The sequence below is a fragment of the Equus quagga genome, chromosome 5 (genome assembly GCF_021613505.1).
Source record: "Equus quagga isolate Etosha38 chromosome 5, UCLA_HA_Equagga_1.0, whole genome shotgun sequence".
Taxonomy (NCBI): domain Eukaryota; kingdom Metazoa; phylum Chordata; class Mammalia; order Perissodactyla; family Equidae; genus Equus; species Equus quagga.
This window is the reverse complement of record NC_060271.1, coordinates 41,149,667-41,165,780: the sequence shown is the minus strand read 5'-3', so window position 1 is coordinate 41,165,780 and position 16,114 is coordinate 41,149,667. Positions and strand designations below refer to the sequence as shown.

The 16,114-nt window shown below is 39.5% G+C and overlaps 1 protein-coding gene across 6 annotated transcripts in view; it reads left to right on the top strand.

Annotated features, from left to right (window-relative positions):
- KIF1B (kinesin family member 1B) overlaps positions 1-16,114 on the top strand; it is a 134,549-nt gene that overhangs the window by 812 nt on the left and 117,623 nt on the right. For 5 of the 6 annotated variants that reach the window (XM_046661801.1, XM_046661797.1, XM_046661800.1 and 2 more), the window contains exon 2: positions 15,601-15,781. In XM_046661801.1, coding sequence (XP_046517757.1) covers positions 15,676-15,781 — 106 coding nt within the window. In that variant the 5' untranslated portion in view covers positions 15,601-15,675. Of the gene's footprint in view, positions 1-15,300; positions 15,332-15,600; positions 15,782-16,114 lie in introns of all 6 variants that reach the window. The other variant, XM_046661796.1, reaches the window with a different exon arrangement.

Sequence of the window (16,114 nt, the reverse complement as noted above, 5' to 3'; positions counted from 1 at the left end):
AAGGGCATCGCGTGGCGGGGGTGGGGGGAGCCGATGGCGCAGGGACTGGAGAGGGGAGCGCGACGGAAAGGGAGGGGGCTTGGTGGCTGCCGGCCAGCTGGGGGAAGGCTGCTGTGGTCGAGGCGTGCGGCAGCCCGGGATTACTCTGGCAGCCATATTGGGAGGATGATCTGACAAATCCTTTAGGAGCCAAGTCCGGTTTCTGGAAGGCACCGAGTGACAGCCCTGGCAGCTCTCAGGGTGACTAGCCGCGCCAGAAGCCAAGCTGTGGGGGTTGGGAGGCTGCTCGAGCAAGCCAGTCATTGTTCAGGCAACACAAAACATTCCCGGCCCTGCAGCCAGAGCTGAACTCCCAGATGACTTTCTTCTCGTTGGTAAATTGCTAAATGAGCTTCCGAGGTAGAGTGACTTCAAGATCCCCTTCTCGTTGGGGTGAAATGCTGTGTTTCGGTATTTCTGTTCGGTGGCCCGTGCTGTGGACACGGGATGCCTGGTGATGCCTCACACGTACAGAGGCAGATGGAGGACCGCTGAAGCCAGGTTGCCCAGTACGGAGGCCTCGAGTTAGTGTATTGCGCTGGATGGATAGGTTTTCAAAGTAGCGCAGCGTGCAGAGATGCAGTAAACTCGGAGTCTTAGGATAGCGGCAGGGGCCGGCGGCAGTAATTCTGAGGACGCGGGTTGTCATCTTTGTGGAATCTCGAGGTAGCTGAAATTAGATTGTCAGCGGATCCCTCGCTCACGTCTCCCTCACTGTCCTCGGCAGCTGTTGTGCCGACGCTGAACATGTTGCCCTGTGTCACAGATGTATCTGAGCCCAAGGAAAGTAAGGTGACTGGATTGGGCTAGCTCTTGAGAAGTGATATCATGGTGGATATTTTATTTAAACGCTGGCATTTTGTCAGCTGAGCTTAGTCATAATAAAATCTTAGCTCGTGTTCCCCTCTGAGAAGTGAGTGATGCCTTCTAGTTGACTTGATGTGGTTGCTGAATTAGGAGGCAGGTGGACTTGGTAATGTCTGCTTTAAGGATGGAATATGTAGATTGCGCACATGTTGGCATCGTAAAGCAGATCTGGAAATGGTTAATAACTGCATTCAGCCTGAGCCTGTAAATCTGTCTCTTGCTACATCCTGGATGTGGACAGGACCTGGAGAGTGGCTTGCCCACCCTCTTTGTGCTCTTTGCTTTCATTCAAACTCCATTTCTTGATAAATTCCTGTAACTTCTTAAGTTGAAGTGCTTAAAAATTTTCAGATAAGGTTTTCTAAGAAAAATCGTAACACTTTTAAAATTTTTATAATTAAGCTTTCCTTTTAAAACTTGTTTAATGAAAACTGGCTTCAACAGAAGCTGGAGTTTTTTGTGTTACATTAATGTGAGAGAAATACAGAATGTCTGCTTTAAAATTCCATGCCCCAGTTAAGAAATATTTCTAGGTTTAAAATTTTTACTGTTACTCTATTAGTAAAAAGATCTGAAGAGTTGTGGTTGAATATAATTTCAGCATTTGGTAAAATCAGACCTGATTGTGAATCTGATTTGGAGGCAAGATTTTATGAATCTGTGCAGCTCTGCTCTGATGAATGTTTTTCCAAAATGTGTCCAATTAGGTACAGCTTCTAAGGCTTAGAACAGACTGTTTTTCCTTTTCAAGACCGGATATGAATGCAGTTTTCCTTTTTTCTTTCTTTCCTCTTTCCCATTTGGAATTTGTGCAGGGAATAAACTCCTGAGAAATGTGCCAACAGACTCTCCAAGGTGAAGCTTTCTAGCCCGTTCCCCTGCTCTGGTCTTGTCCTGGGTATAGAGTAAAGGGCAGCAGTGGGCTCCCTGCCTTCTTGTTTGTAAACCCCTTCCCAGGCTGCTAATCACAGCAGGTCTTTTCCAGGCATGAGCATCTCTCTTTGGTCTTGTAAACTAATATGGTATAATTTCACAGGGCTCTGAACTGAAAGGTTTATAGCTTGTCTGCTTTGTATAGATCTCTTTGAAAGACGGCCTTGTTGGAACAGATATTGGTGAATTTCTGGAGTCCATATAAGAGTGTGTATAAGTATACATAGTTTTGGGGCTGGCCTGGTGGCGCAGTGGTTAAGTTCATATGCTCGGCTTCCGCGGCCTGGGGTTTGCAGGTCAGATCCTGGGCATGAACCTAGCACTGCTTGTCAAGCCATGCTGTGGCGGCATCCCACATAAAATAGAGGAAGATGGGCATAGATGTTAGCTCAGGGCCAAACTTCCTCACAAAAAGAAAAAAACAAAAGCATATAGTCTGGAATGTAGAGAAAGACAAGTAACCAAATAAGTAAAATAAAGATTCAATTAAAAAAAATACATATATACACACACATAGTTCTAGAACTGTTTTTCCATGCCACTCATCCCTGTAGAAGACAAATGAAACACATGTGACTGTGATAGGTGATAGGGAAAACCTGCAAAAGGTGCCTTGGACTTTTCTCTGAGTTGGACTTTTTGCTTAATGGCCCAGTGATTCATGTGTGCTCACTTTTATGACATTCATTACCAGTTAATTGAGAGTGCATATAGAGATGTAGTTCTTTACTCTCAAGGAGCTTATGCTTTGCCATTTATGTATAGATATGCTAAGATAAGGTTAACTTCGGCTCTTTTCTGGTTGTTGGTTTTTTTGTTTTTTTGGTAAGGAAGATTGGCCCTGAGCGAACATCATTGCCAATCTTTCTCTATTCTGTATGTGGGACACTGCCACAGCATGGCTCAATGGATGGTGCATATGTCCATACCCGGGATGTGAACCTGTGAACCCTGGGCTGCTGAAGCAGCGCATGCAAACTTAACCACTATGCCACCAGTCCAGCCCCTCCTTCCTGTTTTAATACAATTTAGTGTACCACCATAGTGGTTTCCGTGATTTTTAGTCAGTCTTTTTCCCCTTTGTATTGCCATATAATACTTACTATCTGATAATTCAATTGGTACTTTTATGATTGTTTTTTGGTTATTTGTAGATATTTTTAATCACAAGATTATAAATGTCTGATGGATTTTAAAATATTTTTTGTTTAATATCATATTCTTTACACCAAAGCTTATCATTTAACTATACCATCTTTTAGCGTTGTTCTGTTTGATGATTTTGATACTTGGCTTAGTTCCCCTTTCCATCCAGATTTCTGACATCATCCTGGTGGATGTCAATGACTGTAAACAAGAACAACGATGATAAAATAGTGTGCTTATATTGAGCTCTGTGTCAGGCTCTTTTCTAAGCAGTTTACATTTATTCACTAATTTAATCCTTATGAGAACCTTATAACAGCAATCCTTATAAAACAGATACTATTATCTCCATTTTATAGATGAAGAAACTGAGACAGAGGCTGAGTGACTTCCCCGAGGTCACTAGAAGTAGTAAAGTAATCACTCTGCTGAACTTCCTTTGTAACAGCCCTTACCCCTAAAATTCTTTGACTTCAGCTCAAGTAAATGTTGGCTTTATTCTGTTTTGGTAACTCAGTATTGTGGCCACAGCTAACATGTCATCACCTTCAGATCTATCTTCAAATCTCAAATTCACCTTCAGATCTTTTTTTTTTAAGGACTTTATTTATTTATTTATTTAATTTTTTTTGAGGAAGACTAGCCCTGAGCTAACATCTGCTGCCAATCCTTCACTTTTTTTTTTTTTTTTTTTTGGTGAGGAAGATTGGCCCTGAGCTAACATCTGTGCCCGTCTTCCTCTATTTTATGTGGGGATGCCTACCACATCATGGCTTGACAAGCCGTGTGTAGGTCCGCACCTGGGATCTGAACTGGTGAACCTTGGGCTGCTGAAGTGGAATGTGCAAACTTAACCACTGTGCCACGGGGCCGACCCCAACCCTCAGCTATTTTCTTACTAGCATTTGCAGTTTTTTTTTTTTTTTTTGAGGAAGTTTAGCCCTGAGCTAACTGCTGCCAATCCTCCTCTTTTTGCTGAGAAAGACGGGCCCTGAGCTAACATCCATGCCCATCTTCCTCTACTTTATATATGGGATGCCCACCACAGCGTGGCTTTTGCCAAGCTGTGCCATGACTGCTCCTGGGATCCAAACTGGCGAACCCTGGGCCGCTGAGAAGCGCAATGTGCGAACTTAACTGCTTTGCCACTGGGCCAGCCCTGCGTTTGCAGTTTTTAATTCTTTCTTTTTTGGCAAAACCCACTATGCAGATGCCAGCCTTCCATCATTCCTACCATCCATACCCTCTGTTTTTACTTTCTGTCCTGGATAAACCTCGCATAGTGCTGGGGATTAGTGCCACAATTAACGTGTAGTCTTAGGTCTCCCCTGAGTCTGTCTTTGGTGTCTGTTGAAACGATTCTGCTCAGTTTCCTCCCCCGTTCTCCACCGTGGCTTTTCTAAAATCATGACCACTTTACTCAAGCCTCCCTCTGCCCCAGCTTGGCATTAAACCTTACCTACTGCCTCACAGGAAAAAAAGGCATGAGCTCCCTCAGCTTCCTCTTCCTCTGCTTACAGACTTCTCTGCCTTGCTTCTTACCCTCTTTCCTCCAGTCTTAGAGTAAAGGTTGCTCTCCTTGACTTCAGCTAATCCCTTGGCCTGTGTTCTGGAGATCACTGCTTTCTTTACGGACTTACTGTATTGGTTACTCCCCTTTTCCCCTTTCACTGACTGTTTCCCCACAGTTCCCTGAATACACCAGGCACAGTCCCACCTGAGGGCCTTTGCTCTGACTTACTCTTCTGCTTGGAACACTTCCCCTGAAATCTGCCTGGCTAACTCCTTCACCGCCTTCAAGTCTTTGCTTAACCCTCCCCACCTCAGCAGGCCTGCCCTGACCTCCTGCACCTGCCCAGCCCTCCTCCCCACCGCACTCCGGAGCCCCCTGACTTTGCTGTACTTTTCCTTCCTCATAAAGGTTGTTAACACCTAACATTCTGTATAACTTACTTATTATTTTAATGCCCTCATTCCCCCTACCAAAATGTAAGCTCCTCCGTGGCGGAGTTGTTTATCTTTTTTGTTCCCTGATTTATCCCAGACTCCTGGAACTGCCTGTCGCATCACAGGCACCTAATAAACAGCTGCTGAATAAAGTATAGAAACATGCAAGTCTTTTCTATTAGAAAAAAGGGATGGGGGGAGAGGAAAATCCCTCCATTCCTGTTCCCTCCGAGCTGTCTCTCTTGCCCCTCACAGCTAGGTTCTGCCGCGAGGATACTTGGTTGCATTTCCACGTCCTTGCTTCCTAATTACTCCCCACCCCGCCAGACTGGCTTCGGTGACCCTCACTTCACTGACTGCTCTTGCTTTGGTTTCCAGCCCTTTATTGCTGAAGCCTCGGGGCTGGTTTCACACCTTTGCAGTATTGAAAGTATTGCTCACTTCACTCCTGCCTTCATTGAACATTTGTCTGCTTCTGTTTTGGTGGGGCTGGCTTCAGTCTCTTAGGCCTCCTGCTTTTCTGGCCACTCAGACAGCCATCAAATTCATTCAACACAGATTTTTGTATAACTTTTAGAAGCTTACTTTGTTTTTAGGAACTAGAATTTTGACTACATATTTACAATGTTGAAATAAATAGCAGAATAGGCTATTACAGGGAAGTTTTATTTATTTATAATTTGTACCACTTACTGCTTCTGAAGCCACCCCTGGTGTTCTAGTGGTTAGGATTCAGCGCTCTCACTGCTGTGGCCTGTGTTTGTTTCTTGATCAGGGAACTATACCACTCATCTGTCAGTTGTCATACTGTGATAACTGTGTGTTGCCGTGATGCTGAAAGCTATGCCACTGGTGTTTCAAATACCAGCAGGGTCATCCATGGTGGACAGGTTTCTGCAGAGCTTCTAGACTAAGACTCAGAAGAAGGATCTGGCCACCCACTTCCAAAAAATTGGTCATGAAAACTCTATGAATAGCAGCAAAGTGTTGTCTGATGGAGCGCCAAAATGTGAAAGGATGGCACAAAAAGGCTGGGCAGGGTTCCACTCTGCTGTACACAGGGTTGCTAGGAGTTGGAATTGACTTGATGGCACTAACAACAAAAACCGCTTCTAAAAAGGATTTGAACAGTTTACTACAAATACCATATATACACTGAGACTGTTAAAATATAGATAAGAGGGGCCGGCCTGGTGGCGTAGTGGTGAAGTTCACGTGCTCTGCTTGGTGGCCCAGAGTTTGCAGATTTGGATCCTGGGTGCAGACCTGCACACCACTCATCAAGCCATGCTGTGGCAGCATCCCACCTACAAAGTAGAGGAAGATTGGCACAGATGTTAGCTCAGGGCCAATCTTCCTCACTGAAAACAATTTGTATATATATATATGTGTGTGTGTGTGTATATATATATATATATATATATGTATATATATAAGTAAGAAACAAAAATTTTTGTAAAAGGAGAAAAAATAAATATACAAATTGCAGCAATTTATATAATGTGGTTATTGTAATTTAGTTTTGAAACTTTTGGAAGTCAAGGTAAAAAGGGAAAGATAAATTATACAATTTTCTTTCTAGTACAAGAAAGCCTACTGGTTCGTCAACAGAGACTTTTTTTCTCTCTGGTAATAAATTCTAAAGAAATTCTAAGAGAAAAGTGTTACCAACATCGTGGTACAAGGCCATACATACTAAATCTTTTCAACGAAAGGATGAACTGTTCTTCAAAGATGTTTTTTAAAAAAAGTAATCGACTTGCTTTCCAAACTGAGAATAAAACCTTAAAATGTAACTAAAGTCTTTTCTATGAAGAATATGACTAATGTGGTTCGGGTGTTTGACTTTATATGAAGATAAAGCTGAGTATCCCAGCAGAAAACTCATTATTTAACCCTGGTGAGAGCCTGGAATACTTGTGCTCTGTGTTGTCATCTAAATGAAAACATACCTTTTAAACTTTGGGTACCGGTTTATCATGTGGCAAAGTTGACACATCGTTGACACATGGAAAAGGGTGACCTGCATTCTTGCCCAGATACTGAACTACCGCCCAGGCAAGTAGCTGCAAAGGTATGGTCAGGGCAAGATTGCAGAAAGAAAGAAGCTTGAGTTAACCTCTGAAACGTAACGTTTCTACACCATAGCTGTGAACTGAGTTCATTTTGGCCTGGACGATTCCAGGAGTAGGTGTTGTCATCCACTTGGACAATGCAAGAACTTCAGTGGAATGTTGGGATTTGAGTGGCAGAGTTCCCAGTGGGTCTGCCAAAATAAAATTATAGGATGTAGCTTCAGATGTTAGAATGAATTGACTTACTAGATAGAGTTTAGTATTAACCATCCAAACTTTTAAAGAAAAGAAAAAATGAAAAAAATCTTTTTCAATTAGAATAGTTCGTTTTAAGCCCTAGGCCATAGGAGCTGTTGTTTCTTGATGTACCTCTTGGTTTGTGGGAGTAAAATCTGTTGCCAGTGAAAAGGAGGATTCTTGACTTCTTAATTGCAGTGGCAGGAGGACACGTGTCTAATAAATCTAAAAATTGTATCAGGTTATTTTAAATAGTAGTTAAAAGAAAACAGTTGGGGAGCCTGACTGAGCTAGTTTATAGTTTAGCCCTATTTGAGACTGAAAATCTGATCTGTCAGGAGACTCCTCCTGAGCAGTCTGATTTTTGGTATTGGGTTAGAATTCAGAAGGAAGATTTTCTAACATGTGATCCATTTTGAGATTTCACTGCTTGGCTCATGGCTGATTTTTATCCATAGAATCAAAGAGCAAGAAGAGACAGGTAATTCATACACACACAAAAATAAAATTCTTACTCTTTTTTGGGCCATTTTATCAGTATAACCATGGTCACTGACAAATATTGGGTCCTAAAACCTGTTTAGTGCTCACGGAACGTATTGGACTGAGAGATGCAAAATTTATAATAACAAGGGAATTTTCATAGCATCTCAAAATGGGCTCACTAGTTACAAATATTTACTTTTGGGTACCCACTCATTCTTTAAGTTATAATTCATTCTTTAGAATGTAATTCAGTGGAAAAGATGATCTTTTAAATAGAATGCTTGTTGATATTGTAAATTTGCTGCTGTGTTGCAAATTGTGTGACTATTGAATTTAAAAGACTGAATTTTTTGGTTAAATTCTATTTTCAATTGTGACAGACATGTACTGAATAAAGTATCGATATGTGAGAGTTAAGTGAACTAATTGCAACATAAGACAGACTGAACTAAGGAGAAAAATGAGGAATCAACACATTTTGGTATGACTTTTGGCTCAGAAAGAGGGACATTAAGGAATGGATGACTTAATGCTTCCTGTCTTATGGTGACATTTGACCTTGTCCTCAAAAGATATGTACTTGCAAATAGGTTGAGAAGGGAGATTGAGCTTCCAGGGGTCGTGTGTTCGGTGAGGACGCTTGGTGGAGAAGAAGGCTTAAGGTTGGCAGTAGAACAGAGATGAGGGACAGAGGTCGGACCGTGGAGGCCCTTGAATTTTAGGTTATGTTCTGAGGGATGGAAGCCAGTTGAAAGTTTTTAAGGAGAGGGAGTGACATGAACTGACCTCTGTTTTAGGAATATAATCCTGGCTGTTTTCTGTAGAAAAGAGATAATACAAAAACAAACCAACCAAAAAACTGGTCTTATTTTGTTCTTGTTGATTCACTTTGCTGAAAGGTCAATTTGAAAATTAGCCGTCTTCTTAGGCTCCTAATAATGCAGGGTACTTCTGAGGGCAAGTGAGAATTGCATAAGATCCAAGTTAAGCATTTGGGCAAAAATTTAGAAAAATTCAAATGAATGAGACCTGAATGTTTTATTGTCCCTTTATTGTTAGTGAATGAGTCTGGAATTTTTGCTCCATTCCGCTTTCCTAATGCTTCTAATTCTATGTCATAAGGGAGGAAAACTGGTCAGAGGAACAGTCCAAAACTGAGGCTGTGTAAGTGATTTAGAGTATGTATGGTTGCCTTTCCTACCTACCTTTCTTCCTTTGCGTTTTCAAAACTTGGAAAATGTATTTTTATAAAAGCTGATTATAAGAAGTATTGTTTTCCTTTAATGTCTTAAAAATATTCTGTAATTATTGTTTCTCACTGGAGTTTAAATTTGATTTCAGATTTATATAATTGGTAATATTTTTAAACAATCAGGAAGTTTTGAACCTGTGATTCTTTGATGGGCATCTGTTATAAGAGAGATATTGTTTATAGTAGTAGGAAAGTAACAGAGTAACACTTTCTGTAGTCCACTTAGTTTCCTATTACTGTGTAAAATTTTAACTCATTTGTGAAGAGGATTGCAATTTTACCACAGGACAGTTAAGTCAGAAAATATATATATTTAGATTCAGGTTGTTTTGGGAAAGTAATTTTAAAATGTATATATCACCTCCAGAAAAGAATGACTGTTAGCTTTTTTAATTAGGAAGGAATTTGAAATTAATTTTATCCTTTTTTCTTTTGATCAAATGACCTGTCTCTATTTTGGAACAGCTTATGTTTTTATTAATGCTATTCAAACATCAGTTTGTTGACACACAGTAGCTAGGAATTCAACCAAAATATTTCATCTACTGTATCCAAGATCCTCTGATGGAGGGAATTAGAAACATGACTAAGATTGTGTTCTTGTCCTCAAGGAACTTAAAATCTACAGCAGAGATAAAAAAAAGCAAATAACTTATTCTGCCCAAGGTAAGGTCAGGGAATTGAAAAAGTATTAAACGGAGAAGCATTTCCATTTGGTTTGGGAGATGAGGAGACTCTATGAAGGCATTATTATTTTTTCCTCCTTTATTTATTTATTTATTTTTGCTTGAGGAAGATTGTCCCTGAGCTAACATCTGTGCCAGTCGTCCTCTATTTTGTATGTGGGACACCTCCACAGCATGGCTTGGTGAGCAGTGTGTAGGTCCATACCCAGGATCTGAACCTGCAAATCCTGGGCCTCCAAAGCGGTGTATGTGAACTTAATCACTATGCCATTGGGCCGGCCCCTCCTTTTTAAAATTTAACTTAATTTAATGTTTTTTATCGAGGTAACATTGGTTTATAACATTATATAAATTTCAGGTGTACATCATTATATTTCGATTTCTGTGTAGATTACATCATGTTCACCACCCAAAGACTAATTACCATCCATTACCATACATATGTGCCAATCACCCCTTTCGCCCTCCTCTTCCCCTCTTCCCACCAATCTAGTCTCTGTCTCTATATGTCTGTTTGTTTTTGTTTTTATCTTCTATTTATGAGTCAGATAATACAGTATTTGAATTTCTCCCTCTGACTTACTTCACTTACCATAATGCCGTCAAGGTCCATCCATGTTCTGGCAAATGGCAAGATTTCATCATTTTTTATTGCTGAGTAGTATTCCATCGTGTGTATATATCATAGCTTCTTTATCCATTTGTCCCTTGATGAGCACGTAGGCTGCTTCAAAGTCTTGGCTATTGTGAATAGTGACACAGTGAACATAGGGGTGCATATATCTTTATGCATTTTTATTTTCATGTTCTTTGGATAAATACCCAGCAGTGGAGTAACTGGATTGCATGTTAGTTCTATTCTTAATTTTTTGAGGAATCTCCTTACTGTTTTCTATAGTGTTTGCACCAGTTTGCACTCCTACCAGCAGTGTATGAGAGTTCCTTTTTCTCCACGTCCTTTCCAACACTTGTTTCTTGTTTTGTTAATTATAGCCATTCTGTCTAGGGTGAGGTGATATCTCATTGCAGGTTTTTTTTTGCAGAGGAAAATTTTTTTTTGCCCTGACCTAACATCAGTTGCCAATTTCCTTCTCTTTTTGCTTGAGTGACATTTGTGCCAGTCTTCCTTCATTTTATATGTGGGTCGCCACCACAGCATGGCTGACAAGTGGTGTAGATCCGTCCCTGGGATCTGAACCTGCGAACCTGGGCCACCAAAGCAGAGCCCACTGAACTTAAACCACTACGGCATGGAACTGACCCCTCATTGTAGTTTTTATTTGCGTTTCCTAATAATTAGTGATGCAGAACATTTTTTCATGTGCCTGTTGGCCATCTGTATATTTTCTTTGGAAAAATGTCTGTTCAGATCTTCTGCCCATTTTTTAATTGGGTTGTTTGTTTTGTTGTTGTTGAAATGTATGAGTTCTTTATGTATATAAAAGGCTTCGGGGTGTAGCTCAGGGGTAGAGCACTTGACTGAAGTCTTTAGAGATGGGTAGCCTATGAAAAGTTCTGGAAGAATAAGTTGAATTTTGAGAACAGGAGAGGAGGAAGGGCACAGTGGGTAGAGGGAACATTGGAGAAAAGACACAGGGCCAGAAATGCTTTCGGGAAGCCCTGTGGTGGGTGGTTAAGGAATGTAGATGGAAGGCATGTTTTGTGGGCTTGTAAAAATAGGTGGTTTATGTTGCAGAACACATTGAAGGCCAGTGTGGGGAGTTCAGACATTATCTGGTAGACAGCAGAGAAACTTTGAGGATTTTTAAGTTGACAGTGATGTGAACGGACCCGTGCTTCAGGAAGATGAATCTGGCAGTATTGTGTAGTATGGTTGGAGGAGGAGGACGAAGGAGAAAGTGATAAGAAGGTTAACAGCATTGAGTGAGAAGTATTGAAGGCCTAAAAGGGATGTTGGTGATAGAAATGGGAAGAGAGATTTTATAGGTAGAAGCAGCCGTGTGATTTGGCAGTTGATTAGATGGATAGAAGAAGCAAGCTTTTTGGCTTTTGTGGGAACAGGGGAATGGTGAGAACATTAAAAGAAATAGAAAAGAGGCAGAAGAGCTGGTGTTGTTTGGGAGAGGTGGGGAGAGATTTGGCTTTGGTTGTGTTAGGTTGAATGAAATGCTCACAGGATAACTAGGTAGAGGAGTCAGTCTATTGAAAAGTGTGTGGGGGGGGGGGACATTAGATACTAGACATGATAATGTTTTGGTTCCTAGTTACAAATGCATACTACTTAATATCTAAAACCCAGCAAGAAGGTTTCAGCCTTTCTTGTCTGTTTTTAGGTCAGTCAGCAGCATTTTTATGGGGCCTGAATAGAAGACAAAAGAAGAGAGTTTTGTTTTTTTAAATTTAAATAGCTATAATACTTAATAATTGTCTAAATTTTGGCAAGCTTGTTTGTTGTATCTTCCCCTAACAAATTCCTTAATATCATCTGATGCCCAGTCCATGTTCAGACTTACCTGATTATCTAAAAAATGTCTTTTTACAGATTTTCTTGATTAAAAAATCATTGCTTTTAGTTGGTAACTAACACAAGTCTCTTTTATTACCCCCTTCCCAATTTATGCTATTTATTTGAAGAAACTGGGTCACTTGACGTGTAGATTTTTTCATAATCTGGGTTTGGCTGATTGCATCTTTTAGGTGTCATTTAAATTGTTTCTTTGCTCCCTCTATGTCCTGTAAACTGACGGTTAGCTTTGAGGTTTGATTCTATTCCGTTTTTTTAAGGTGGTAGGATAAGAATACTTACTAGGTGGTACTGTGTGTTGCCCGTTGGAGCGCATCAGGAGGCACAGACCACCTACATGTCCCATTTTTAGTAAGTTAAGATTGGTCATATTTGGGCCAGATGTTGTCAGCCTAATCCATACAATATAATGTTCTCACATCAACCAACCTGTTGTCTAAGGCTTTTTTAGTAGCTAGTGATGATTGTTGCAGAGAACCTTTATATCAGTTGGATTGGAAAATGGTGACGTGCTAATTCTGTCGTTTCTTCTACATTTGTTAGCTGGAATTTTTCTCTAAAGAAGACCTTGTCCTACTTGACTATTTGGCTATCCTGGAATATAGTTTACACAGGATATAGAAACTGGATGTATGGTCAATTCTTTTGTTTTATTTGCCAGTTTTCAGAATAATGAGGTTTTTAAAAGTATCATTATGAACTCATGACTTTATGTATTTGACATTTTTCAGTCCATTTGCAGTCTGTCTGTATGTATTTTTATGCTCTAATTATCTCATCTTTGGCCAGTGGGAATCCCTTTAAGCTGGCACATGTGTCCTTTTGCCATGACCCCATTCATCTTTGATAGGTTTCTTGCTTGTAGTCACACTAAAATGTCCCAGGATCGTCTTGAAATTTCTTGCCCAGACTTGGAATTTTTTCAGGGAGCTCAACTTCAAAGAGATTTTTGAGAGGAAAAGATTTTCACTTTGGGAAGCTGTTAAAGAATAATACAAGAGAGAATGCAGTCATGTAAAATGATAGCGATATTCTCATAATGAGTTGGGGGCTTATAAGTGCTGTAGGAAATACCAGTGATTCTTGGGATGTTTGAGTAGTCATTTTGAAAGAGGTAAGACTGGAACTGGGCCATCAAATAGAAGAGAAAATAAAAATTCGTATACCCATTGTAGGGGCGAAATTGTTAGGAGATGTGAAAGAACATGTGTGTGGGCTAGTGAAGGAGCTTGACTAGAACACAGAACTTGACTTTGGTCTTGATCTTGTGAACACTGGAGAGTAAGAGAAGATTCTTGAGTCTGGAAGTGAAGTTGAAAGTAAAGCTTTAGAAAAGTTAATATTGTAGCAGGGTTAAGCAGTTGCATAAAGCAGGGTTCTCAGCTGGAGATTTGCAGCATAATCTTTTGAAAATGGAGAAAAGAAACCCATACCTGGGGTCTGTCTCAAAACCATTAAATACCAGGCTTGGGGAGTCTAGGCTCATTTGCTTTTCAAAAGACCCCTGTGTGATTCTCTTTTGTGCAACCATATTTAAGGCCTATTGGATTAAAACTAAAAGCTCAAAGATCAGTTCCACTATTCCAAGTATGCTAGGCATGAGGTAGTAAGGACAAGGATAGGGTAATGGCAATGGGAATAAGAAGAAGGAAGGGATAGAAAAATGCAAAGTTATGTTTCAAAAGTTTTCCTATGCTATTTCATTAATAGTGTTAAAACTAATAAAAGGATTCAAAGAGAAAAACAAAGATGACACCAAGATTTAAGGTATAGGACCACATAGAAGGGAAGATTGGTGGAGGTTGCTGGTTTCGGGTAGAAGATAATGGGACATGTTGAATGTTGAGATGTTGGCTGTATATCAAAGTGAACTCTGGGAGGTTGAAATATGTTCTGTTTCTTGCTTTTTCTGAATGCTTCATTCGCTCTCTTTTGGCAGAGTACTCAACTAGTGACTATATGTAATGCTATATTGATTGGGAGTGTTAATAACTAAGCTTAGATTTGATAAATGTGTTCACAATAAATGTTTGATATATTTAAAAAAGAACAATCTGTTTAATATAAAATGAAATGGAAAACAGACTGGAAAAAACACTGCAGCAAATATAAAAAGATTAGTATGAATAAATACTGTAATCATTTGAAACAAAAACAAAAATAGTCCATAAACCAGGCACAGAACTTGAACAGATAATTGTCACAACTGGGAAATATAATTCATTAATTCATCCCTTCAACAAACATGTACTGAGCTCTTTCTTCAGGTACTGTTCTAAGTGCTAGCAGACAAGATTTCTGAGCATCCTCTTGTTGGTGTGAGAGACGAAAATTTCAAACAGTGATAGTGCTGTTAAGAAACTAAAATAGGGTAATGAGGTAGAGAGTGGCTTTTTGGTTTTTATTTGGTTTGTTTTATTTATTTATTTTTGCCTTTTCCTATGGAAAGCCTTAGTAGTTATGTAGCTGGAGATCAGCATTCCTAATCTCTACTTAATTGTGTGGAAAAAGATTGGTCAGATTTAAGTTCTGCTGGGGTACCCTGGTAATTGGATTCTAAGTATTCTTCTTTCTTAGTTTTTTCTTTTGTTTCGTTCTTCTTGAAGATGTTTATATAATGCATAGAGTACAGATTGAGATTTGTTGTTTCTTGTGGAAATTACTTATGTGGGTTCTTTTCACAGAATAGTGTTTGTTTTGTTCTGTTGGGAAGGAATCTATTCCTCTGAAAAATGTTCACATTTTTTCCTGTGCCTTCATTCAGTAGTGAAATGTAGTGATTTGATTCTGCCATGAGTTAGGGGCACATCAGAGGATAGAAGCTGAGTCTCTTGGAACCTTCTCTGCTTGTTGTACAGGATGGTTTTGAGGGTCATATGAGATACACGTGAAAGGAGTTATCAATATTAAAGGAATCCCTGGATGCTTAGAAGTTAAAGGAGCTAGCTAGAGCTTGTCTTTGTCCTTTGCTGTTGAATTATATATCACGTAACTGAATGTTTCAAGCTGTAATTAAAGTATAGAAAGTTTAGTGCCTTTCTTCAAAGAAAGATAATGTCACAGTAGTAAGTCGTTTTGCAGATAGGAAGTTGCTTGTGTAAGAACTCTAACAAATAAACATTTTGTGTTTTTCATGTATTACTGAAGATCGATTGGGAAAAACAGCAAGAAAGACACGGTAATTTGCAGAGATATTTTTATGATTAAGTTTAGGGACTTTTTAGGGATGATAAAGAGATAATGGAATAGGAAAACAAATTTCAGTCTTTAACTTCTGTTTGATAATTTACTGTTGAGAATATAAGATTTATAGGGAAGAAAAGGGATGAGGTTTTTAGAAATGGAAACAGAAATAGTACTAAGATAGAAGATAATAGCTCTTAGCTCAAGTTAGCCCATGCATTCTTTAATTCTGACTACCTTGTATGGAATTTTTTCTTTTTAAAGGAAACTTGAACGTAACTTAAAAAGAAGTTTTGATTCTTTATTTCTGGACTACGTATATATAGCAAGACCATCAGAATGTCGGGAGCCTCAGTGAAGGTGGCTGTTCGCGTGCGGCCCTTCAATTCTCGAGAGACCAGCAAAGAGTCCAAGTGCATCATTCAGATGCAGGGCAACTCAACCAGTGAGTACATGTTGTTTTGTATCAGTTATACTCAGCTTCCATCCTTCCTTTTCCTTCTGCAGTGATCAGAATAAATGAACATCTGGATAGAATGATCCATTGAATGTTTTCCCCCTGTGATATTTTCCCCCTGTGATATGTTTAAATACGGACTGTTTTTTGTTCTTTACAATTGAGAAATCCCTGGAGAACTGAACTAATTTATCTAGTGTTAAGTTGAAATCTTAATGATAAATACTAAAGGTGTAAGCAGTGATTTTTAGTAAATGATGACATGAAATATGCCTTTTGAGGCTCCAGGATGATTTTTCTTTCTTGATTTTAAATAGCACT